The 26,700-nt window shown below is 50.6% G+C and overlaps 1 protein-coding gene across 14 annotated transcripts in view; it reads left to right on the forward strand.

The window, feature by feature from the left end:
• ANK1 (ankyrin 1) overlaps nucleotides 1-26,700 on the forward strand; it is a 207,446-nt gene that overhangs the window by 92,504 nt on the left and 88,242 nt on the right. For 13 of the 14 annotated variants that reach the window (XM_045070942.1, XM_045070943.1, XM_045070947.1 and 10 more), the window contains exon 2: nucleotides 24,176-24,277. In XM_045070942.1, the coding sequence (XP_044926877.1) occupies nucleotides 24,176-24,277 (102 nt within the window). Of the gene's footprint in view, nucleotides 1-16,612; nucleotides 17,168-24,175; nucleotides 24,278-26,700 lie in introns of those variants that run through there. The other variant, XM_045070938.1, reaches the window with a different exon arrangement.

Below are 26,700 nucleotides of genomic sequence, written 5' to 3' on the forward strand. Positions count from 1 at the left end.
AAACCGAGAAGCAGAACCGCCTCAGTAAGTGCGTAGACATCTGAACCCCCAAGACAGATGCATAACGGGATGTTTACTCAATTTACAAAAACTTCACCATGGGGGTTTTTAAAGTAGCTAGCTCTTGAGCGCATAGGAAAATTATTTTACGCATTAAAACTTTCACTGAAAGCAAAAAAATGCTGTGCCTAGATTTGGCTACACTGGACATGGTAAAAGTATTTCAGAATGTTTCCACTTTCCTCCTTGCCTTTTGTATTTCTTAGTGAATTTAATGACAAATATCAATCACCTAAAAAAATATCCGTGTGGTAGCTTGAATTGTTTTATAAAACTTACCGAAGAGGTAAATCTGTAATGTACCAGGGCTCACATGTACAAAACAGGAAAATTATGGGACTGGATAATATTTTCTCAAGATTTTATTTATTTGAGAGAGAACAAACAGTGGGGAGGGGCAGAGGGAGACGCAGGCTCCCCAGTGAGCAGGAAGCCTGACTCGGCACTCGATCCCAGGACCCAGAGATCATGACCTGAGCGGAAGGCAGATGCCTAACCAACTGAGCCACCCAGGATCCCCTGGAACCAGCTAATTATAATCCAAAGAAGTGTCTTTCTTTAAGAAGGAATTCACTAAATACAGTTAGCTGTTGCGTTGAAGTTCTTCATGCAGTGAACAAGAGTAAGGAAGACAAGACATCCGGAGAGCTGAGCTAACTGGAGATCAGAGTGAAACCGACCAGCCTCTCCTGCCCTGTGTTGTGTGGGGAAATAAAGAGATTTAGAGTCAACCACTGGGAAAACAGTGGCTTACACACTTCTGGTCGGGTTTCTCCAGGACCGCTCAGAGCTCTCCCACGCTCGCTTGCTTTGAGAATCTCTGAGGATAGAGTTTATGTCTCCCGCACCTCCTCACTCAGTGCACCCTTCATGATGGGGTGGGTGACAGTGCACAGGGCTGGTGGTCCTGGGAGCACACTTTGGGAAGCGTGGTATCAGGCTACATTGAGAGGGTAGTGTTCAGATTTTCATTTTAGGAGAGACCCTGATAATTGGAGCACAGATACAGGCAGGAAATCACCAAGGAGAGGGCTCTGGAATGGCATCGGGGGAAACCCTGAAGGAACAAGGAGCAGAAAAGAATGAAGAGTCTGGAAGAAAGTCCCTGACTGTCACCAGGGTGCCACTGGCAAGAGTGGAGAGTCACCCCATGACCCCATGGTACTTGCAAAGTCATTACCAGATGAAAATGGGGTAGAAGTCAGAGGAAGGCAGATTCCAATCGAATGCGAGGAAGGACTTACCATCAAGTAGAATCCGTCAGAGAGGAAAGTGTCTGATCAGAGGCCTGTCTTTCTAAGGAAGGACAGTGGCGTGAACCAGGACTAGGACTTAGATGTCCTTGGAAAGGAGAGTCTTGAATGATGTGATTGTAAGATGAACCACGAAATGAGGTTTGGTGCCGTATCCACTTGCTGAGGTTGACTACCTTATGTTATCTAATTTCTTTCTTTCTCCTCCTGGGTCTGTGGGGCCTCGATAATTTGCATGGTTGGTTTAATAGCTCTCTGTGGAAATGAGAAAATCATTCAATCAGGGGAAATGGACTTGAGATGAACAAAGAAGCTTTTTCCGGTGTGGATATTTTAGGAACGCCTACCCCATCTAGTTCATACAACAGTTCGAAATCTTGGGGCTTTCTGATCAGCTGGCGTCTAATGATCAAGGCAATGAAATACTTGAAATTTTATAAGCCAAATAGGATAGAATTCTTTCAGTCTAATTTGGGACCCAGATTTGCATTTTGTTTACTTAGATTTACACAGGTGATTAGAGAGACCTAAACTTCATATGTGTTAGATGAAATAGAAATTAATATATGCGGTGTACTATATTTTGATTCAAATAAAAGGCTTATTGTTTGACTCACCGGGAGTCCCAGACCACCTGAGATGGTTCTCCTAGGTGTTAGGAAATCCCTGGTGGTTGGGGGGGCGGGTGTGGGGAGCCTACAGGCTACAGAACTGACTCATTCCTTCTGATACCCCACTGGAAACATGATCTCATTTGGTGGAGGTGGAGACTGGGGAACGGAAGGTTAGGCAACTGGCTTGCTGTCACTCACTGGCTCCTGGCAAACAGTTAAGGAGAGATGCACGGAGGAAGCTTGAGGGGTAGCTAGCAGCTTTTCTCTCCCAGTTTGAAACCCACCCAAGAAACGCAGATGACTTCCCTACAACACAGCCAATCCCTCTGGCCCTACCTCTTGGCTTTGAGAGTTGGCATGTTTGATTTAACAGCTGACTGTGGAAATAGTCCCTCTTCCATCGGGTGGTCTCATGGCACAGGTACACAGTCCCAGAATTTGGGTGCGCAGTGGGGTGGGGGGTGCGACTTAATATCGGGAATGAGAAAGAGGGTGTGACAGGCAGGTCTCCCTTGTGAAGGGCTCCTACACCCTTAGGGGGGTCGCCAGGGGAAGGGGTGGTGTGGGCAGGCACACGAATGGCCCAGTCTCTCTAAACCCAGCACTCTGCAAGTAGTGTTGTGACTCCTGTTCTGTACCTAGCCATTTAAGATCCCGTGATTGAAATCCCTGGGTTTACCAGCTGCGTTCCCAGCTTGGCTAGGAGTTGCTTTGACTGCTCTGCCCTTGGCCTTAATTTAGATGGGGTCATCTACCATGCCCCAGGCGGCTGCTGCAAGCGAGGGAGTTGCAAACAACCATGCAGCCCTCAGCCCCCCCAGCACATGTTCTCACCTCCCTAACACTGCGCTCTGAGATCAGACTCGAAGCTGACCTCTGCCCCCAGCCCCTCTTGGCCTTGGAGACATTCTGCCCTCCCCTCCCCTTACCCCCACCACTCTCCTTGCCCTATGGGTTCTTGCAGTCTTGCTTCCTGTCCCAGTAAGGACAGGGAGAAGAGCTCCCTCACCTCCCCGACCAGACTGACTCAAGGGGTGAGGTTGTGGAACATGCTGGACTTCTGCTATGACCTGTGACCTCGAGCTAGTCATTTTGTCGTCCTTCTGGGCCTAGAGATGAGGGGTTGTTCTCAGGCCTGGACATCTCTGCCTCTCCAGCTGTAATCAGAGCACGCAGCCCTGAGTGCAGGTTTTGAATTCGCCTTTCCTGGGTTTGGGAATGACTGCGTGCTTCTTCTTTTGCAGAAGACAGCAGCAGTGTGTGAGGGGGACATCAAAAGAGGCCAGAGAGGTAGGAAGTGTGGTGAGCTCAGAACTTGAGCACCCAGGGCTTGGCGGCTCCTGGGAAGGTGGGTCCCTCGGGGTCCTCCAGGCCTATGACGCCTGGGATGCGGCCCCCAAGCAGAAGACGCCTGGCCCAGCCGCTGGCTGGGGATGGCTCCATGCGGTACCCGCCTGAAAGGTGTCTCTTGAATTGCACAACGTGGGGCCTCTTCAAACAGGGAAGAGCCACGAGGAGGGGAGCCAGCCGAGGGTCTGCACATGGTCCAACATGGGCTGACTGGCTGGGAAAACTGCAGAGGACAGGGAGGCTGGGGGAGGGTCGAGGAGATTTCGGGGTGAGGGGCAAGGCCGCACAGGAACCCACTCCCCATCACTGAGAGAACCTCTGACTGAGTTTCACCTCCTCCCTCAAGCCTTCCAAATAGAGGCCCCAGTTCCAGGAGAAAGCGGTGGATTTTTTTCCCAAAAAGGGAGACTTCCACAGACAGAAGCAGAGGGCAGAGACGTTTCTCCGTAGCATTTCTGGTTAGGGACTTCACCAGTTTCCTAGTGGGTCTCAACTTTAAGTTAAATGCTGGTCATTTTTTTTTTTTTTTTTAATGTTGCATGTTCTCTCCCCATCCCCCACCTCTGGCTTGAAGTCATCCGTCCGGTGATCGGTACCACCTGTGCTGCAGAAAACGAGCCCTCTGCTCTCCTCCCTGCCCCTCCCCTTCCCGGTCCCGCAGCCCCAGAGTCCAATGCCCTTGGACCTGCTGTTTGTCTCCATGTTTGAGGCTGTGCACACGCATAGACACACACACACACACACACACACACACACACACACATTCCCTCAAAGTGGCCTGGGCGCCACTTTTTTTTAAAAAGCCACTCAGGCCTTGGGCTCCAGAAAACCATCAACCTGTGGGCCCAACAAGCATCGACCCACTTGGGTGGTAAGAATCTAGTGACGGAGAGAAGTCGGCTCCGCTCCCTTCTCCCTGGGGGCGCGGGGGATGTAGGAGGATGTCGAACCCTCCCCTCCTCCCCAGGAGAGAAGAATCAGCTGAACACTATAATAATGAGTCACTCAGGTTAACTCAACACACTCCTACAGGCATTTGAAAAATGTTAATGCTATTTATGAATTCCGTCAGCATCCGAGAGGAAATAATTGGAAGTTACTGGTTGAAAACCGAGAGGAGGTGAACTTGGGCCTCCTCTCCGGTGTGATTAGCCAGCTGCATTCCGGGGCAGCCCCGGGGAGGCGCCCGGGGTCCGTTTCAGCTGTCTGTGACTTCCGCTTCCCTCATTGGCCTCGGGATAGGGTAGGCCCTTAGCAAATGCTAAATAATAATTAGAGTAAGTGGCCTGGACAAAGCTGTTGTACACACCCAGCTGCCATTAGAGAGCGGGGACCTTCCCTGGTGTACTCTCCTCCGTTTCCCAGACAGAACTGACGTCTGGTTTATTTATGACGTCCTCGGAGTTCCCGGGCTTTCTGTCCTTCCTGTCCTTCCACAGTCTCGGTGTCCATGAGAGCTGAAAGCTCATAAGAGCAGGATTGGGTCCAGGTTGCAGAGTTCAAATGCTGACTCTACCACATACATGCTGTGTGACCCCGGGCAAGTTTGTTAACCTCCCTGTGCCTCTGTTTTCCTCTCGTAAAATAAGGGCCATGAGAGCATGCACCTTCTGAAGTTGAGGATTAAATGAGTTAGCACTACTCATGTATTTAGGGTATTTTTTTGCATTTCCGTTCATAAGAGTAAATGGAATGAAACATTTCCTTTTTAACAATATCCCTATCAGGTTTTGTGTTTTTTTTAAAGATTTTATTTTTTTATTTGACAGATATCACAAGTAGGCAGAGAGGCAGACAGAGAGAGAGAGAGAGGAGGAAGCAGGCTCCCTGCTAAGCAGAGAGCCCGATGCAGGGCTCAATGCGGGGCTCAATGTGGGGCTCGATCCCAGGACTTTGGGATCATGACCGGAGCTGAAGGCGGAGGCTTTAACCCACTGAACCACCCAGGCTCCCCGCCACCCCTGCCCCAATCAGGTTTTGATGTCAAGATTATGCTGGCCTTATAGAACAAGCTAGGAAGTTTACAGTCATTTTCTATTTTCTGGAAGTTTGTGTAAGGTTGGAGTTATTTTTCCTTAGCGTATAAATCCCTCACTAATAAAGCTCTCTGGGCTTATAGTTTTCTTTCTGGTAAGGTTTAATTATGGGTTGTTTTTTTATTAAAGTCTCATTAAGGGAACCTGGTTGGTACAGTCAGTTGAGCATCTGCCTTCAGCTCAGGTCGTGATCCCGGGATCCTGGGCATGAGCCCCACATCCGGCTCCCTGATTGGCAGAGAGCCTGCTTCTTTCTCTCCTCCCCAGTTGTGCTTCTCTCTGTGCTCATCTTTGTCTCTGTCTCTTAAAAAAAAAAGAAAAAAAAAAGTCTCAGTAAGTTGAAATTTTTTTCAAGGAATTCTTTAATTATTTTTGAATTTTCAAATTTATAGACATTAACTGTTCATAATGGTTTTGTTATCTTCTTCATTTCAAAAGGATCTGTAGTGATGTCCCTTACTTCATTCCTGACGTAGGTCCTTGTGCCTTTTCTCTTTTGTCTTGATCCATCTTCCCAGGGACTTACCAGTTTTTTTGTAGTTATTTTAAAGAAAGAGTACTGGGTCGCTCAGTCAGTTGAGTTTCCATTTCTTTCGATTTTGGCTCTGGTCACCATCTGAGTCATGAGATCCGGCCCTGGGTCAGGCTTCATGTTCAGCAGGGAGTCTGCTTAAGATTCTCTCCCTCTCCGTTTATCTCTCCCCTGACCCCTCTGACCATGTGTGTGCGTGTGCATGCTCTCTCTCTCTCTCTTTAAATAAATAATAAATCTTTTAAAAAATAAAGAAAAACCTTTGACTTAAAAAAAACAATAAATGAGTTAGCACTTACAGGATGCTTAGAACAGTGCCTACCCCATAGTAAGCACCCCCGAATGTTACCTGTTATTATATCTTTCTTTGGTTTCCTCACCGGAGAGTGCTTCTACCGTCTTGTCCCATGGGCATCCAAAGATGCAGAGAATCTGTGGGTGTAGAGCAGGGCACTCCAGACCCAGTGAGAGGCGTGTCTCAGGGGTGGCAGAGGGGTGGGGTAGAGCACTAGAATGTTCTTTGACCACGTCAAGCATACTGCTCACAACCTATGCCTTTCCAGATACCACACACTCTGTCTCTGCCTGAGCTGAGGCCTCTGCTCCGGCACCACCTCCTCACAGAGGCCTCCTGTGCCTACCCCTGCGTCCCACCTCACTCTCTTCCCTTTCCCCTGTGATTGTTTTTTCTCACTTCCCTGTAGGATCAGTATCTTGTTGCCCCAGCCATCCACTTCCCCTCTCTCCCATTAGAATGCAAGCTCTTTGAGGGCAGGAGTCTGTTCAGTGCTGGGTCCTGAAGAGTGTCTGGCACCTACCAAGCATACAGATATATACGGTTTTTTAAGTAAGCTCTGTGCCCAACGTGGGGCTTGAACTCATGACCCCGAGATCAAGAGTCATGTTCTCCACCACCGGAGCCAGTCAGGTGCCCCAGTACAGATATTTTTTGAATGGATGAATGAATCCAAAAACCATCATCTCGTTTTCCTGTTTGCATAAAACCTTCGTGAAGGTTTTATGCAACCTCACAACAGGAGACATTTAAAACGTTAAAAGCTGTACTCTTATTTGGAATGAATTATTCTTTTACATAATATTCACACAGTTCCCTAGAGTAGACATATTTCTTTTGTTGCCATACATATATAGGTGTATTTACAAGTGTTTGTTTCTGGATCCGTGTGTTCCGTCTTCTGTAACTAGACACCTGGAGCATGGGGGCAGGGGGTGCAAATTGAAACTGATCTCCATGACTTCCTAAAAGCTGGCAGTCAGTCCTTGAGGTTTGGTTCAAATCTCACTGCTCTCTAAAAGATTTCCCTGAGAGCTGTCGCCCCCTCGGACCTTAGCCTCTCCTTTGAACTACTGGCATGTCTTATGGGAACCTCTCATTTGGTTTTATCCGGGCCACGGGGCATCTCTTACTGAAACTTTCACGCTTTTATTGTCCTATTTATTTTCCATACAACAGTATCTTTCTGTCTGCTGGTTTGCAATCTTCCCAAGGGTGATAACCTTGGAATCTGCTGATTTATGTCTTCCATCTGGTTCTTGGACTGCACATGGCAATTCAACAGTTCATATCTGAATGGAAGCATAAATGAATGAGAAGCAGACCTATGAGCACCACCAAGCCTTATGTCAACCATTTATCTTTGTTACCCTCACCTTAAAAGCATCTGAGGGACCAAAGGTCAATATGGATATTGGCAATGATTTTCCTTTGGAAATGTTGCTGGGTCTCTTTGTATCTTATTTCAGAAATCCTGGAAATGTTTCTCTCTCTCTCTCTCTCTGGAGGCAAGAATCAGCTCAGTCATTATAGAAATGATAATGGGTTTTTTAGTGATACTTGGTTCACTGCCCATTTCTCTTGTTCTTTCTCCAATACTCAACATACCTCATTTAGGAGTTCAAGGTCAGGAGTGCTGAGAAAGGTCATTGTGAAAAACAAGCTTGTAGAAGTACTTGTCCAGGTTGATTTTAGAGTACAAGAAAGATATTCATAAAGTCACAAAATTTTAGCTATGGAAAGCACATCAATACTTCTAGAACACTTTACTTCTTTAAAAAGATATGAAGCCAGGGTTTTAAAAAGGGGGCTGTCTAGATATGCTTCATCATTGTATAGATTAGAAAGGTCCAAATGAGTAACACACCTCGGGATTCACCCATTGTAGGTGGGGATTTTTGCAGATGAGCGGGACAGAGAGAAATGCGGATGTGGCTGATGATTTAGGACTCATTTCCTCACTTTTTATTTAAATAATTATAAAAGCGGTGGTATAAATACTGTATGAAATGATATTGTAAAGAGAAGCCAGGCAGAATTCTCACGGGGATTAAATGGAAAGATAATGGTCTCTATTCAATGATTAAGAATAATATAATGAGCCCCATGTGATTAGTGTGTGTAGCACCTGCTCTTGTGGCCTTGGTGGATAAAGAGAAAACCCGGCTGTGAACTAGAAGGCAGATACCGAGGTGTTCTTCAGTGGTAACCGCCAAGACGCTGTCAAGAGGAGATTAAGAGGATCTTGAAGGAAAGAGCCTGTTCTCCTGTTGTCAGGTTGTGAGAAATGGCAAAATTCAGGAGATGGTAGGAGATGGTAGGAAGGCCAGGTACCGGTTTAATTGGGTTTAATTGCTCTGAAATGGTTTGGCTCCGGGAAGAGAAAAGAAACCCCCTCAGTCAGCATTTGGCCAGCTGGGTCTGCTCTGACAGTCAGGGCCCCAGCGAAAGGGAAAGAAGATGGTTCCACAGCACAGAGTCCCTGAGGACCCCACTACCTCGTTATCCCTCCCAGGGTTGAGGACCCAGGGCCAGCTGTGGAAGCTTAGCACCTGCTTCCTCGGGCTGTTTGCACCTGGCTCCAAAGGGGGTGTTACTGAAGTTACTGTGATAATTCTAGAGAACTCAGTTGGACTGGGGTTCAAATCCATCTTATTGTCTCAAGACTCTCCATTTCCCCAACACTTTGGGAAGAGGTGATCGTGACTTGGTGCCCTTTCATTAAACCCTTTAGGGTCTAGGGTCATGTAAACATTTCCACATCGAACCTACCTCTGATTGGGGCTGGGGTCTCTTCTGACGAGCGGGAATCCCAAATTAATAGAGACCCTGAGTTGTATTCAAATTTCAAGACCAAGCCATTCTTCCAGATTCTTCCATATCTTGGTCTTGTATTCAAGACCTGGAGAACACTGAGCTTCACTTTTCTCATCTACCCCCCCACAATACCTTAGCTCATATAATCAAGCAAAACCCAGAGCCGCTCTCTTCCCTCTGCTTCATGCGCTGCCCAGAGCACCATCGTGCTCTTTGGTGACTTTGGGCAAATGACTTCATGTTTTTGGGCCACAGCTGGTCTTCTCTGAGATGCGAACACTAATGGCAGCTACTTCCAAGGGTGATTGTGAGGATCAAATGTGTTGACATCTAAAATGCTTAGGACAGTGCCTCGCTCTTAAATCTTATCTCCTATATTGTCAGCATCTTTCCCCTTCCTGCTCTTGGATCTGTACCTCATTGGCACCAGAGTGAAGTATTATGGGCCAGAGGGGAGCAGAGGGGATCACAAGGTGTGATCTTCCCAGGCCTCATAGTGGGTGTCTCAATACTACCTCCCCCAAGCTGGGACAACCTTGCTCCAGAAGCTGGATGACCTTCAGGGGGGCACGGACCCCTCTGGAATTCTCTTGGCAGGTCAGGCTGGCTATGGGCCACCCATTCCGGTGCTCTTCAGGGAGAATTATTCAAATTATGGAGAGGGCATGAGCAGATCTCCTGGTCAGTCACGTAGGGCCTTCTGAAGGAAGACGTGAACATCCTTTGGAAAGGGAGCCATGGGGTTCAATGCCAAGAGTCAAGCCCATATGGCAGTTAGGGGGAAAAAAAAGGTTGTGCATCTTAACAAGTACAGGTGTGAAATGAGGTTGGTTTTGTAGCTTCTCCCTGTACAGCAGGCTGCAGAGGTTTCTGTAAGGTGTGGAAGCACTGGGCAGAGTGGAGTGAACCGGGCCATTCTGGAACTGTGGCTCGTATGCGTTTTCCAAAATGTGTATAATTTCCACCCTGAGTCTTGACTTCCCCTCACTCGGCAGCCAGGCAGTATGTTCTGAACCTAGCCAGGGCCTCACGTGGTGGCAAGAATGGAGCATGGCGACGGGACACGGGCCAGCACTCCTGATGAGGGGGGACGCCTTATCGCACCCCGTGACACATCACCATCCTCCCCCACCTCAGCAGACAGAGGCAACCATCAGGGAGCCGCCAGCCTCATTGCCTCAGGAGTGAGGAAGCACACTGGCTTTGTCGGGGCTGGGCGGGCAGTTTCACGCTAATGGAGACTGGTAAGGAGGAGAAGCCTAGAGGTGTGCCCTGGGGGAGCACACCTTTCCTACCTCACAGCCGGGGCTCGCCCCCAACTTGGGAAATGACAGGGGTTCCCAGGCTATTTCTACAGGGGCCATCACAGCGTGTGGGGAAATGAACCATTGGGCCAACCGGCACAGAACAGCTGGTTTTTTCTTTTCCCCCATGGATGTGACTCATTTTAAAATCGGAATTGAATGAACTTCTTTGGATTCCACTTCACTCCCATTTCCCGAGCCTCTGGCGTGCAGTCTGTATCATGCTAGCACTCACGTGTGTTGATTTTTTGACCCGCCTGGCTGAGACATGTAGTTCATGCAGCTTCTGTGCCTGGTGTGGAGATGCGAGATGAATGACTATGACAAGATCCCTCATCTCCTACTTACTTCCCTGCCTGGCTAGACCTGGCTGGTTCCAGAACGGCCGGGCAGGCAAAAGCTTTTGCTTATTCTCAAGGCATTGAGTTCTTGAGGAATTCCAGTTCTATTTCTTGTCCAAAACCAGAAATGGATACTGTAGTTGAAATTTGTTATTGTACATAAAACATTCTGCTCTCTACATCTGGTTATTGGATGTGAAACGGTGACATTCGGATGCCTCTTTGCTTCTCACTGTTGGGAAAATAATCCTGTCCCCTGCAGACTTGCCACTGGGGTCCTCCTCCCTCCTTTCTCTCCAGCCCAGGGGCAGGATTTCTGGGGTGCTGGGCATGGAGACCACTGGGGAGGTCAGGTTTTGTTGACCCCTCCCATTGGCAAACTCTTGGCTGTGAGCTCAGCCATGCTCATGTTCCAGAGCACATGATTTGAAAATCAGAGAAGGGGATGACAAGAATATTCAAAAGCACATTGATTTTTCACACCAGGAGTGGGGATATGCCAAAAAAAAAAAAAAAAAAAAAAATCTCAATACTGAAAACAGATCCAGAGTATAAAACACTTCCCCAAATCAAGGGCTTGTGAGGGGTCAAATTCCACTGACGTCGAGTCAGAGTGGGCTTACAAGAAAAAGATCCCTTTGGAAGGAGAGTCATTATCTGGTCCCAGGAGTGAGGGGAAACCGTGGGGGTATGTGGAGAGAAAATCCTGGATTCAGCCATGCTGTCCCCGTCTCCTCTGCAGCAATCCCGGGTTTAGTGCTGGACTTCTCTGGATTCCGTGTAGCACCTTTCTCATGGGTTTAAAAATAGACTCTGGGCCTGCCAACCCTCTTAAAAGGAACATGATAGAGATCAGTGCCAGCACTGTGGGACCTGATACCAGGCTCTGATCACCTCCCTAAATAGAGTCCACACTCGAGATCCCTTGTCGGCGAGGCGGGCGCCCGGAGCTACCCAGCTGGCCACTCGGTGCTCGCCACGCAAAATCAAATAGCAAAACAACCAGCAAGACAAGACAAATAGCAAGACAAGACCGTCTGTCTCCTTTCCCCTTCTCTCACCATCGAAAAGCTTAAGGAATTACAAAGTCTGAAGGGAGTCAGAGTGGATTTCTTAGTCCATTCGGCATAATAGCTAAAGCATATATTCTGCCAAATGGTTTCCTGATTCATCATTGGGCAGGGGAGCGGGAGCTAGCGAGGGAGGGCACAACCGTGTCTCTGCGAGGAAGGACATCTTCCCAGCACCCAGCAGCCGTGCTCTTGATGGTTTACAAACTCCCCAGGGTGGTTGATGGCTGGCTCCATGGGCGATAAAGGAGCCTGCTTTTCCCAGTAAAGGGTGGGGTTCCTGGTACCCTCTCTTATCTGTGCCCAGGGGGCCTGGGAGCCGGGGCGACTCCCTGTGTGCGCGAGGGCCCGGCCAGATAGAAGAATGGCTGAGGGCAAAGCTGTATTTGTCAGAAGGCCGTGGGGAGCAGAGGCAGGAATGCTGCCAAGGGAACTGTCAGACGCAGGGTTCGGGAGCGGGGCTTGAGCTGGACACACGACTGGAAGCTTCTCTTCATGGCAGAGGAATTGGACGTGGAAATGGCGCACGATCAGTCCAAGGGGCTCTAGTCGCTGTAGCAGAGTGCTGGGGGAACTCTGGGGGTCCTGTTCTCAGCCACGGATGTTGGACCTTGGGGAAGCTGTCCCTAGGCCCTAATTTTCTGCAACGGACAGGAGATCAGCAATCCCCTACACCTCTGGGGTGGGAAGGATTCACCTTTGATAAAAGCTTGAGTTGAGAAGAAGGAAGGGAGAGGGAGAAAGGGGGTCCACTGTCATTTTACTGAATACGTGCTTTATGCCCCATAGCGGCGCTGGGCATTTTAATGTGATTTTCATCATACCTGGAGAAGGGAGTCCCCTTATTTTCATTTTACTGAGGAAGAAGACAAGACTGAGAAGAGTTATTTCCTTTATCGAAGGCGAGACAGCTCAGCCACAGCGGGTGGGCCTGCTGACTTTGAGTATGTTAAGGCCACCCAGGAAAGCAAACAGTGCTGTTGTCATCAAATTAGTTCCGTGTCTGAGTTGATGGCAGAGGATTAAACCAGAGGCGCAGGAGGGGATGTGTGTCCCTCACTGAACGGCAGGGGAGGAGCCTTGTTGCCCAGGGCCTGAGGTACCAGGAGGCCCCTCTCTGGAATCCTGGGTTGGCCCCGAATTCGTGAGCTCTCATGTTCCTTTAGAGAGGAGGCAGTTTGGGTTCAGGCTGGCTGCTTGCCTGAAGCTGCGTGTTCCTGTTTCCCCCAACACATTCTGGGGAGGCACCATCATCTGGAAATCCCATGTACCTGAGAGTCTTGGCTCCAGGCTTTTGAGCAAAAAGACGGGTTCTCCCAGTTTCTGGAAGAACTAGATTCATAGAGGCATTCACAGCAGGGGGCCCCGAACACTGTTCTGGGCCCCCACTGCCTGCCCCCGGGAGGTTTCCGTGTCACACAGTGAATAGCCCTGGAGCTGGAAGTGGCCCAGGGACAGGCTCCCCAGCTGGAGCCTCTAGCCCCTCATTAGACAGGCCCCAGGCTTGTCTGCCCAGGGACCTGTGGAGACCATGGGTAAAATATTTAGCAAGATTAGAAAAGCCCTATAGACACCATGAACCTGCAGGCTGGAACAAGTGGCCCTGTGTCCTTCCTCAGAAACCCCGGGTTTTTTCTCTAGCCCATCAATTCCTTTCTGTCGCTTACTTGGGTTTCAGCAACGCGACCTGGCAGACCTCGTGGGCACACTGAATTCCTGCAGTAAAAAGTGCAGCCCTCAGGTCTGGAAAGGAAAGGAAACGGGCAAGGAGCAGGATGGTTGCGCATTGTCTCGGGCGTGGTTGTCATGGGGGTGGAGGAGGGACAGTCAGTTCACGGGGAAAACAATAATCCCTTATCCTTTGGAATGCCTAGTGCCCAGAGACAACCTCGGTAAGTTTTGTAGTTTTTTTCTGTGCTGCTATAGGCCTTATGGAATGGGGAGCTGTCTGTCTCTGCTCTCCTGAAGGATCCCAGGAAAGACTCAGCCCTTTCTGAATCATGAGTTCCATTAAGTCACATCCCCGACAGCTGGAAAGTTCTTTCTGTCTAAATGTCTAATGGAAATCTTCTCTACATCAGTTGAACCCCATGACTTCCCATTTGCTTATGACGGTGGGTCTCTGCAGTCAGTCGGCAGCACATATGGGACACCACTGCCCAGCACTGTGCTTCTCCCCGAGGGGGAGCAGGTGGGGGAGGGAAGGGCAGGGTTCAGGAATACAGAACATTTGAACCAAACCGCTTCTCGTTTACAGTGTTTACAGTCATTTACAGCGGCATCATGGTGATCAGGCTACCATACCTGGAAAAGATACCATATAATTAGGCCCTTCCTGGTGCTCTGGGCTCTTTGTGTGCTAGGGGACTTTGCATCCAAAGGGCCATATCCTTCAGCCTTCTCTTCTTTAGTGCCAATCACTTCAGCTCCTATAACCTCGGGTCTTACTGAGCAACACGTATGAAGCTGTTTCCTTTCTTCTCCTCTTGGGCCTTGCCTCTTTGCATATTTAAGTTGCAAAGCCTCAATCCTAATGAGGTCATGGCTAACATCAAGGATTCTTGGCAGTCCTGAATACTCAGGTCCTCTGATCATACCTCATCATCTTTCCCATCTGTGAGAGTACTGTCCTGGTTGTGGTCAGCTTCTGGTCCTCTGTAACTATGTCGTGACATCCTTTTTCTTTGTGACTGTGTATAACCCATAGTGTTGTACTGTACAAAGGACACTGGGCTTAAAGAGTTATAAGACCTGGGTACCAAAATTAGACTGGGAATGTTTTCATATTTAACTACGATATTTCACTTTATTTGCAAGGTCTTAATTTATCACACCTTTAAAAACAGATATTCTGGGGATGCCTGGGTGGCCGAGTCATTAAGCAGCTGCCTTCGGCTCAGGCCATGATCCCAGGGTGCTGCGATGGAGCCCCGCATTGGGCTCTCTGCTCGGCAGGAAGTCTGCTTCTCCCTCTCCCACTTCCTCTGCCTGTGTTCCCTCTCTCATTATGTCTCTCTCTGTCAAATAAATAAAATATATATTTTTTTAAAAAACACATTCTGTATATAAAGAATGCTTAAAATTCAACAATAAGAAAATAAACAGCCAGATTCAAAAACAGGCAAAAGATTTGAACAGATATATCATCAAAGAAGATATGTGGATGGTGAGTAATCCCCTGAAAAGATGTTTAACACCATTCGTTATTAGAGAAAGGCCAGTGAAAGCCAGAGTGAAATACTACTGCACATCTGTTAGAATGTCTACACTAGGGCTGACCGTCCTAGTATTGGCGGCCATGTGGACCAGCCGGCGGGAGGGAAGAGGAAGGCGGATGGAGGAGGGGTGGAGGAGGCAAGAGGGAGCTTTTGGAGGTGATTTTGGAGGTTCGTTATCTGGATTGTAGTGTTGGCTTTATGGGGGTGTACATAACATTTTAAATATGCTGTTCATGGTATATCAGTTAAACCTCAATAGATCGGTTAAAAAAAAGAGTTGATCTTTTCTTGCGCAAGTCCCTTCTACCAGTGTTTTTTAAAGTATCGTGCGTATTATTCATCTTCCATTTGAGTAGGGCGTTTTCTCTTACTCTCTCTAAATATTAATGTCGGAACAGTGCTTTAGAATCCCTTGAGCTATTCCACTGGGCTATGATCAGGGCTGTTCCAGTAACCATAATTTATTAATTGAAGCACTCTCCGTAGAGGATTTTAGCAAATCTGAGTGGCAGTTTTAAGAGGCGGGGGGCAAAAACCCTATAGGGATGTGTGCTTTAACAACATTTGCATGGGGAGAGAGACATCTTGCCCTTTGGTATAGCAGGACAGGTGCTCCCCAGTCCCCTTGCAGAGGTGGCCTGGCCTGAATTTCATCCTGTAATGATGTTGAAGTTCTCGGACCCAGAATGTTCCGATGCTGCAGTCTTCAAATACCAGTGTTTTCACCCCTGTGGGGGAGAGTCAGTTGCGTTATATACTTCAGATCACTCTTCTTTGACAATATATTGACCTCTTCTCTTGATTTTTATTTATCCCACTTATTTGGGACTTTGCCTTAATTGTTGAACGACTTTGAAGAGCACTTCGCTTTGGAAAACACCCAGAGTTGTTTCTAACCTTCAGGAGCACGCCCCACATTATCTATTCCTGGCCCCAAGTACACTTCTGTTAGGAATCTTGCCAGTGCTGTTAGTGGAAGGGCTCTGGGTCCCCTGGACCCTCCATTTACTAGTGGTGACCGTGGTCCTGAACCTTTATCTCCCTGGGCTCCGTTTCTTGGTCCCTACAACCATAATAGCATCGTCTACCTTTTGGGGTGACTGTGAGGCTTAATTGAGGTAAGACAATGTGTCTGTCACCTAACGGGTGCTCAGTGCATTAATTCCTCACCAAGGCACACAGCTCTACCATACCCACGTGTCAGGGCAGGAGGGGTGGAAAAAGAGCATTTGGGATTGTATCTTCCGATGCTATTTGAGTGAAGAGGAAGCCGGGCTCCCGATATAAAACATCCATGGTCTGAACAAGCAATTTTGCTGGGGGCCTAGTTACCTGGCATTGTTTTTGCTGATCACTTGTCATCACCTGTTCTTAACAATTTGGGGTCACCCCAAGGCTTGACCACCTCGCCCCCCCCCAACATGTTTTTGACATCTGTCCCTGAAATGACCTCAGGTGAGGATAGTCCCGGAACAGAAAACTAGGAGCTTCCAGCCTACCCTGGGTGATGTTTCATTAACCCCCTCAGGCTGGAGGGATGAGGGAGGTGGTAGTAACAGATCTGGGTCCTGCCTCTCAGCTTCATTTTGCATCGCGGCTCTCTGGCAGAATCTGGAATAGGCTGATTAGCCGGTATCTCAGGACACGGTGTAAGAGCTCAAAACATGCAAATTGGTTATGGGGCATAAATAGACTTTGCTGAGCTCACCCTGGCCGTCTTTGCAGGCTCCGGGGCCCGTTCACTAGGGCAGTCGGGGTGGCGGGAGGCAGGGCGGGAGCGCCCTGCAGCTTGGAGCTCCTCACCTCCATTGGACGTGTGTGCCTCCCTTCTGCAGCGGCAGGACGCTCGCTCCCCGCCCGGCCGGCGGCACCTGCAGCTGGGGCCGCACCCCCACCCGCACCCTCCACGCACCCCCTCCGCTGGGCTTGGCAGCAGGTGCCTTCTCTCCGGAGATCGCTTCGCATTAACTTTCCCATCTGACATAATAATGGAGAGAAAATGAAGAGATCCCATTAGCGGCTGGCTAGCTGGCTGGAGGGCGGGCGAGCGAGGGCAGGGTCCGGGCGCCGGAGTCCGCGCCGGAGCCCGAGCCCGCGCCCGAGCCCGAGCCGGGCGGAGGGAGCCTGTATTTTTAGCCAGATGCCGCGTAACTTGCTGGCGCTCCCCGCGCCGCCGAGCAGATAACGGGGGAGGGGGAGCAGGGAGCCGGGCTCGGATTTCAGCGCGGGCGCCGGACGATGGCAGCGAGACAGGGCAGGTCCGGTCCAGACCCTGCGGTGAGTGGACGGCCTGCTCGCGGCCGCTCGGGCGGGGAGCTCGGCGCGCGCTGGGCCGCCGGCGTGCGGGGTCCGGGCCGCGGCGCCCCTGGCCGCGGGCTGCGGGTCCCGCCGGGCTCGGCGGGCGCCAACTTTCCGGGCGGGTGCGGGGACGCGCGCCGGCGGCCCTTCTGCTGCCTCACGCCGGCCGGGCGCCGAGGCTTCTAGCAGGATCCAGAGGAAAATTCCTTTGGCCTGGAGGCTGCTGCCGCCGCGAAGGGGCCGGTGGCGGGAGGCGGCCCGACCTGTGCCCGCCCGGGTGAGGCGGGCGCACGCGGGAGCGCAAGGGGAGGAGACCCGGACGCGCGGGGCCCACGCCGAGGCCGCGTCCCCTCGCCCCAGAGGACAGTCCCGCGGAGCGGTTTTGCTGCTGGGGACCCACCCGCGCCAGCACCCGCGGGGATGCCGCTGCCCTGGCCTTGGCCTTGGCAGAAGAGGGGGCGCCTTGCCCACCGCACATCTGACCCCTCAACCTTAAAAAGCCGTAGTGTTCCGAGGTCCTGGAGGTAGTGGGAAATGAATGGGGATGAGAAGAAGACAGACCTGCTGTGTGTTGGGGAGCAGGTGCCTTCCCGACACCCTGTCATCCTCGCGGCCCCCCAGCTAGCCGTGAGTCGTTTCCGTTTTGGCCACGGGGCAACTGAGGTTTGGGAACGTGTAGGAGGCACAGCATCAAGTGGCAGGGCGGGATCACCCCAGATCTTCCCAGCATTGGGGGCCACTCGGACTCCTCACCCATCCCTGCATCACCCAGCCTCCAAGGGCAGAGGCAGGAAGTGCACGGGCTTGGCAGTTGTGTCGGGAGGTGATAAGGGAACCCAAGACTCCTGCTTGCCCCTTTGATGACACCTTAACGACACCTTTAATATCTTCCATTCTACCTTAGCCAAAGGTAGTCCGGCTGGGGCTCCTGGAGAGAGTTCAGAAGCTTTCCCCACACAACTTTCTGGAAACAAAAATGGAAAACAACGAAAACACACGCTGTGGCCCAGGGGCCACTTGTGTTTCTCCATAGTCGGTGGGATAAAGGCATAGGCCACACAGAAGGGCACACCGGCTGTCGCTAGCTGTTCTTCTTGTGAGGCCTGACCGGGGCTCCTAGGAATAGCCAGGTGCTGCGTATAAAGGAGCAGTCAGACGTGGAGTTCAACCCGCAAACACAAGCAGACACAAGGCAATTCCCGGTCTAGAATTGCGGTCTGCCTTTGTCAGCTGGATACGTGGTGGATGGGGTTGTCCTCCACCCGCACCTCAGAGGATCTGGAAATCTCTTCCTGGGAGTCCTGACAATGGCCTTGTTAAAGAAACTGCATTTTGCTCAAACAACATCCCTAGGGAAAGAGATATTCTCTTATTTCTATTATCTTATCGCTGTTTACTGATACTAGCTCAGTTTCCATTCACCTTTTTAGACCTGACTTTTGCACTAAAAGACCTTGAGAAAGTAATTCATGATTTGTCCTGAGCAAACTTGGACCGACTCAGGCCCCAGAGAAGGTACAAAGAGGCCCTGGGAGTCTCTTCCTCAGCCTGAAACTTAACTGTGTTTGGCCTCTTCGGTTTGTGGAAGCTTCCGTGCTCATGTGTTCAGACACGCTGACATTTCATAGTGTGCTTCCGGCCTCTCCCTCCCAGGACACTGACCCCCCTGGGCTACTTATCTATTGCTATATTCGTATGACCCCACTCAGGAAGTGCAAGTTTAATAATAGTCTGGGTGTCTCAGGTAACCAAGGGTTCACCTCCGTTTTCCAAGCAGTCCTGATGGGAACTCGAGGCCCTTCCTTTCCCTTCCGTTACTTCCTCCTGAAGTGAGGGCCAAAGCGGGCATGGCCTCTGAGCACAGGGGGAAGGCTTCCTCCAGCCAGAGCTGAACTGGGAGCATTATGAGCCCTAAAAGTGACTGGCCCATGGAGCAGCATAGCACAGGAGTGTAGAGAAAGACCCTGGAGTTAGGCTGCTTGGATTCAAATCCTGGCCAAGCCATATGTTGGCTGTGTGACTTTGGATAAGTTACTTAACTTCTCTGTGACTCACACATCTCATCTATGCAGAATAGACAGTAAGTGCACCCGCCTCCTGGGATTATTGGGAGGGGCAAATGAATTATTTATGTAAAGTGTCTCAAACATAGTAAGTGATTTAGAAAGACAGACTTGGGGCGCCTGGGTGGCATCGGCCTTCAACTCAGGTCATGATCCCAGGGTCCTGGGATCAAGTCCTGCCTCAGGCTCCCTCTGGAGGGAGTCTGCTTCTCCCTCTCCCTCTGTCCCTACATTCCACTCGCGCTCTCTCTCAAATAAATAAATACAACATTTAAAAAAAAAAAAAAGGCAAACCTATTTTGCTATGAAAGGGAGTTCGGGGACATCACGTGGATTAGCCAGCAGGGAAGCGGGCCAAGGACGCGACAAAACGTGTATACACCTTCCTGCCCTCGACGCAGGCGCAGGCGATTTTCTTACAGGTAAAATTAGACTAACATGAAGCTCAAGATGAGGAAGGGGCAAAGACATGAGCAGGCAGCCTTGGTGGGGTGCTCAGAGGGGCGGGCAGCTCCTTGGTGTGATACAGGGTCCGGGGCCCTTGTGGACTGATTTTCTGGAACACAGCGAACAGCCTCCTTCAGGCCCTCTATCTAGTTTCCTCGAACAGAGAGGCCTCTCTGAGGCTGCCCCACATCCCAGGGACAGGTGGGACTTGGGGAGGGCCACGAATCCTGCTCCAGTTTATCAGAGCCCAGAGAGAGTCTGGTTAGCGTTTTGTCACTGTTGCCATTGTTGTTTCTCTGGTTAGTGTCTACTCGGGTAAACATTCTAAATGGAATGTGTTGGACTCATTTGACTCTCTTTCTGCCCTATTGGATTACACAGACTGTTCTTGGATGCACCAGGAAATTGCACCTGGGACAGGTCATTGACTTGGAGGTAATTGAATTAGATAGATGGGCAGCATGGTCTTGGAAGAACAAGGCGGTGAGAATGGGTCTCATATTCCAAGCAGGGTCATTTGCTGTATGGCTTAAATGTTCCCTAGCTCCAAGAGGTGCTCGCCGAAAGCTGGCGGAATGAATCCATGAGTGCATGTGTGCACGAATGACCCCTTTATAACTCTGTCACTTTGTTTTTCAAATCATAAGGGCAGGGACCTATGTTCTGATTTTTTATTCTATTTCTTTTTGCCCTAGCAGAATCCTGGACTTGAAATAGGAGCTCAGCAAATGTATTGTACAATTAAACTGAGTGATACACAGTGGGAGTGACACCATTATCTATAATTCACCTGTAAGATACCCTGAGGATCCTGGGACTACTCTATGCCAGAGAAGGCCAAACAGAAAATGAAAAGACCTCAGCAACTGAACTTCACCTCTAACTATATAGGTGACTTTAGCCAGTCACTTTATTCTTACCACTGGTTTTACTATCCCCAGAAGGAAGGACTGGGATGTGATGGTCCCATTCTTGAGGCCTGTCTCGGGCTTACCATAGCCCTCAGAGTTAGAGCTGGGACTTACTGGGGACCCTTTCCCTGCCATGGATTGACTCTTGATTGGCAAAGACATGTGGCTCCTCCCAGCTCCCACAGTCTGTTGGGGCGGCCCCAGGTTTAAAATTGCTGGGGATGCATCTCGGGGTCAAGGGCAGTGAAGTGGCTTGCATCAGGGAACCTTGGGCTGAATCCCAGAGTGCTAACTGCAGAATCCGAGCAACTTTCCAGACCTCAGCTTTATCACCTCTAAAATGGGGATGATGACGGTACCTACCTCCCCGGTTGTGATAAGGACAGACAGGTACCATGTTGGAAAGACATGTGCCCAATGATTGATAATGACTATTGCAATTCCATTCTTAGAGTGCACAAACCACATGCTTTTTCACTTTCCACAACCTACTCCCGACTGGGCTTTCCCTGCCCTCTGTTTATTTGCTTGTCTGTCTTTCATAAATATTGTGCCTCACTTCCTGGAGTCGGGTCCCCCGGAAGGCCACACTACCGCTGTGTCACGTTGCGCTGTTTTTATCTGCCATGCTCAGCTTTCCATCCTGAATGCTCTTATGTGCTGCAGAAGGTAGCTTGGGTAGGTGGGATAGGTTTCTCAAACACTCTCATTCTTGGGGAAAAATTTAGTTATTTTTCCCAACAGTTCAATCCAGACAAACTTTCTGATTCAACCCATACAGACGTTTCTCTGAGCGACTACACCTTGAGTCTGATTTCTCTGGGAATCTAGCTCACGGGGAACCAACAGAGTGATCCTCGTTTCTGGGATAGCTCCGCAGAGGCCTAGCCGAGAACCTAAAAGGACATCAGGGGCCTTGTGTTTTCGGCCAAGGGGGTTTGTAGCTTAGCAGACATTTCAGGCTCTGAAGGATTTCCAAAGAGATGGAAGATTTGGTCCTTGCCCCAAGAAGTAAACAGTTTGTCTGCGGAGACAAAGATGTATTTAAAATACTTTTTTAAAATTAAAAAAAAAATCAAGCTCCTATTTCTAGATTTTAAAATGGTTCATATTGAGTATCCAAGGACAGCTTCAGGGTCCCAGGAATAATCTGGGTGTGGGGCTGGAGGCAGACGGCCCGGGAGGACAAAGGAGGAGGGAGGAAGGGGCTTTCCTGCCCGCTGTGTTGGAGGCAGTGAGATCCAAGTGTGTGTATGGTGTTTTTGGTTTTTGGTTTTAAAGATTTGTTTATTTATTTTAGAGAGGAGAGGGAGAGAGGGTTTTTTTGTTTTTATTTTTTGAGATTTTATTTATTTGATTGATGGGGGGGGGTTGGGGAGAGCACAAGCAGGGGGAGCAGCAGGCTGTGGGAGAGGGAGAAGCAGGATCCACAGAGCAAGGAGCGTGATGCAAGACTGGATCACCTGGGATGAAGGCAGATGTTTAGCCGACTGAGCCACCCAGGTGCCCTAAGGGAGAGAGAGCCTTAGGCAGACTCCACACTGAGCGCAGAGCCCCGCTAGGGCTCTGTATCAAGACCCTGAGAACGTGACCTGAGCCAAAACCAAGAGTCGGACACAAAGCCGACTGTGCCATCCAGGCACCCCCTACAGGTGCCCTCCCCCCAAGTGTGTGTATGTTGTGAACAGGTAGACGCAGAGCTTGGGTTTGAACTTACAGAATGGGGTGGGGTGTTGGGGGAGGGCATGTGGGGCCTGGAATATGAGAGGGTTGGCAGGAAATCAGGACTGTCGGGAGGTCAGCGAGGTAGGGGTGGAGTGGGGTGTGCTTGGAGGCCGAGGAAGGAAGCAGATCTTCTAGCGGCGTCCTGGAGGCTGGAGGCAGCAGAGCGAAGGGACAGGACAGCCCTCCAGGGTGAAGGTAGTGTCTGCGCGGCTGGAAAGTCTTTTCTGCTGTGGATTGACTGTTTGATTGACAAAGACACCTAGCTCTGCTCCGGGGAGGGGTTCAAGGTTTAATCGCGGACTTTTGTTTGACACCGTGTTCAGGATGCTGGCAGAAAACGGAAATTTATTCTCCGGAGGCCAGAGGTCTAAAATCCAGGTGACACAGGCCCATGCTCCTTGTGGAGGCTTTCGGGGGGGGGGGGGATCTGCTCTTTGCCTCTTCTAGCTTCTGCTGGTTGCTGGCTTCCTTGGCTTGCAGCCGTGCCACGCTGATGTCCGCCTCGGTCTTTCCATCAGGTTTTCTTGTGAGTGTGTGTCCCTTCTCTTGGATCTTTCATAAGGATACTTGTCAGTGGGTTTAGGGCCAGCCTAGGTAATCTACATGGGTCTTGTCTCAAGACCCATAATTTAGTTACATCTGTACAGGCTCTTTTTCCAAATGCCAGGTTGCAGGCATTCAGGCATGGATATATCTGTTGGGGCCACCATTCTGCCCACCGTGGCATGGTCTCTGAGGAGGAAGCGTGAAGGAGGGAGACAGAGTACCCGTTCGAGGAGAGGGAACCATGAGGGACCACATGGGTCTCCTGAGGGACTGGTGGCGCACGCTTCATGCATGACGTGTCACGTGACAGCCCTTGCCCATCTGGACATGTACCCTGTGCCCAGCACAGAGCTCAGCACTTGTGCTGATAGGACAGTTGCAGTAGCCTGTATTACTCGGTGGCAGGGTCTCAGTGGCCATGGTGTTGGTGGCTGAGCAGCAGCCGTGGAAAGGGTTTGTTTTAGTCTCCTGCACGAGCGCTTGTGAGGGTCATCTGCCAGCTAAAGCTCACGTTAAGTTGGCAGCAGAGCAAGGAGGTCAAGTTCATAGATTTCAGAGGCAGGTTGTGTGCGTGTGAGTCCAGGGTAAGTTTCGTGCCTGCCGCGGGACTCTGCACGAGTGGCATCAGCTCTCCGCCCCTTGGCTTCTCATCTGTGAAAGGGGGAGCGCAGAACTCCTTCTTGGAGTTTTCAGACAATGAGTATTAAATGTGTATCTCAGGGATATGTGAACAGATAGTCAACGTGAGGGGCTGGTAATGGTTCTTAGTGCTCAGTAAGTGCTAGGTGCTGGGTACTTAAAAAAAAACAACCCGTAAAATAGTGGCCAGGGGCACCTGTAAGGTCCCCGTGATGCCCGCATCTGTGACTCCCTGGGGTCAGGGGCTCTGTGCTCTAGACTCCTCCATAAGAACAAGGAGCCCTTGGGGACATTGAAGCAGCAGGACTCCAGCCAGTACTGAATGTTCATGGTTGGACCAGGGTCCTTCTCAAAGGCTGGTCCATCATAGGCCCGAGCCAAGAGTGTTTGCTTATAAAGATACCAAGAAGGGAGGGTGGGCTCGAAGCGGCCTCCTACGACAGACCTGAAAGCCGTCTACTCAGGGACTCTAGGCCCATCCTACGCCTGGGCGCCACGGTGGGCACCGAGTGTGGGGGGAGGCACTGGGGAGCCGTAATAGGAGGGTGTAGTGGCTGTCACCAAGACTTAGGCCCTTTTTCGCAGCCCTGGGCCTGAATGGGGTCTTGAAGTCCTCCCCCCAGAGCACGCTCACAGCCTCCAATTTCTCCTCACAGGCCGATGCTGCTACCAGCTTTCTGAGGGCGGCAAGATCAGGTAACTTGGACAAAGCTTTGGATCACCTGCGGAACGGCGTAGACATTAACACCTGTAACCAGGTACGTGGGGTGGGGACAGGCACATGGTCTCTGAAGAGAGGCTCTTGCCCGGTACCATTTCCTGACAGCTTTAATCTGCCTCTATTAACCTTTTTCCAGTGGCCTCAAAAATCCCCAAGGGTTCCTGCCTGCTGAAGGCCCTAACCTTGGTGTTCACATCCCAGACACGGTCCGGGGCCCCATGGAGAAGGACTGATGCCCGAACTGTGTGGGCCGGGCCTGGGCTCCATCCCCTGCTGCCTCTTCCCTCAGAAGTGGCCTTGGTTCCCACTGTGGTCTTAGAACATGTGGCCTTTGAAGGGGGGCAGGAGAGCGGGCCTTTGAAGGATGTTGTATCGGTAGTGACATTAAATCTCCTTTGTCTACTAGCAGCCTTTGTGGGTTCTCGCTGTGCTGAGAAGGAAGTCGTGATGGCACCTCCCTTCCTCTGTCAGGTGTTGATGAAAGCGAGGCCGGCTCAGGCTGAGAGCCGCCATGGCTTGAACAGCTTCTCTGGAGGTTCCCGGGGCTAAGCTGTGTGTTTGGTGACAGGTGGGGCCAGTAAGAGACTTCATGTGTTCAGAACGGAGCAGAGGGCAAAGAGTCAGGTTTGGGGCCAGAGGTCTAGGAATTGACTGAACAGAGAGGAAATTATCATCGAGAGAGGTCAGGGGTATAGCTTGAGCTTGTGGGTTGGATGACTTTGGTTTGGTTTGCTTGGTTTGGCCAGCCAATTCAATTAATGGGGCACCTGTCCTAAATCAGTTTCTAATGAGAATACTTTTTTTTTTAACCATTTTAATCAGCAAATTATTTGTAATTGTGGTGAAATACATGTAACATGGAATTTACCACCTTAAACCATGTTTGAGTGTCCAGTTCAATGGGATAAAGTACTTTCATGTTGTGGTATGACAAGGACCACCGTCCCTCTCCAGAACACTGTTCCTCCTGCAGAGCTGAAACTGCATCTGTTAGACGGTAACTCCCCATCCCTGCCCCCAAAACCCCTGACTGCCACAGCTTGACGTTCTGTCTCTATGACTCTGACTGCTCTAGGTCCCTCCTCAAGGTGGAATCACACCGTATTTGTCCTTTTCATGTAGTGCAGTGTCTTCAAGGCTCGTTGTGTTGTAGTGCACTAGATTGCTTTTAAAGCTAGCAGGGGCAAGTTCCCAGAAGGCCATGTGCCCCTGTCCCCCTGCCTTCTCACCACCTGTCCGCTCCCTCTCCCCCCCCCCCCCCGGCTTAAAATGCAACATTCCACTTGTTCTTTCTCTCAGGGCAAGACCCCATTTGGATTCAGTCGGTCCTCTGTGGTGTAAATTCACAGCTCAAAGATCATGGAGCGGGTGGTGTGGTAGGAAATACAAAGTAGGTGTGATAGGAAGCCCATGGCTGTGAACTTCAGAGGGGGACAAGCATGTGCCCTGGTTTGAGTCTGTGGATGGGGTAGAGGCAGGAAGCCCTCCTTCCTCCCTTTCTCCCACCCCTCCGACCCAAGTGTACCGCCACAGGGTGAGGGCCTCTGTAGTGATGCTCACCAAACACACAGAGCCCAGGCGTGGCCTCTGGAAAACAGATCGAAACTGCAAACCCATTTCTTTCAAGGGAAGAGGATGGAGGAGAAAAATACGGAGCAAGGAGCAAGTCCTGGCGTCGGAGTGGTTCAAAAGAGAGGTCTCCTGCTTCAGCAACTGTGGTTGTGTCTTCCCAGCCTCCCACAGACAGGGGAATGGCTCTCTCTCTGCCACCTGGAAAGTTCCGAGGCTTCTGCAGCAGAAAGGCAGAGGAGGGCTTCTCTGCAGTATAGCTCTGTCCGAGGAGCGCCGAACCTTCAAGAGGCCTTCCAAGGGTTAAGATGCTCTCAGAGGAATCCATTTAGCAGAAATGGGGACAATCGGACGCTCATAAGCCTTGAGCCAGGGCTTATTTTCGGTGTGAGATTGGAAGATTTTGATGACACTGGGAAAGTGGCTTTGTCCTGATTGGTCTCCTGTTGGTGAGGCCCCGGGTGTTACTGGCTCATCCCCCTCCTGTCTCTCTTGGGGGCTCTCTGGGGTTCATCTTGGGCTCAGGGAGCAGCAGGCCCCGAAGCATTTTTGCACTTTATGACACTATTTCCAGCAGGCTCCAGGCGAGCCCGGCGAGCACCGAAGGGAAGCTCCAGTCCCAAATGGGTGTCTGCGGTCCTGGCTCGGCCCCGGCCTCCTTTCCGAGAGGACATGGATGTGAATGTCAAGGGGGCGGAAAGGGAAGGATTTGGGGTCCTGCAAATCCCCTCGGGGCTGGCTTATCCCTAGGGCCCCCTGCCCTGACTCCCTGGACCTTGGGCTGTGTGGGTCTCCTGCTCGTGGCTGCCGCAGGTGAAGGAGGAGCAGACAGCGGTCCCGCGGAGGAGCCCGTGCTGCTCCCATCATGCCAGCCCGAGGGTGGTTGAACCG

This window comes from Mustela putorius, unplaced genomic scaffold, assembly GCF_011764305.1.
Source record: "Mustela putorius furo isolate JIRA1106 unplaced genomic scaffold, ASM1176430v1.1 tig00003976_pilon_pilon_pilon, whole genome shotgun sequence".
In the NCBI taxonomy this organism is placed as follows: Eukaryota; Metazoa; Chordata; class Mammalia; order Carnivora; family Mustelidae; genus Mustela; species Mustela putorius.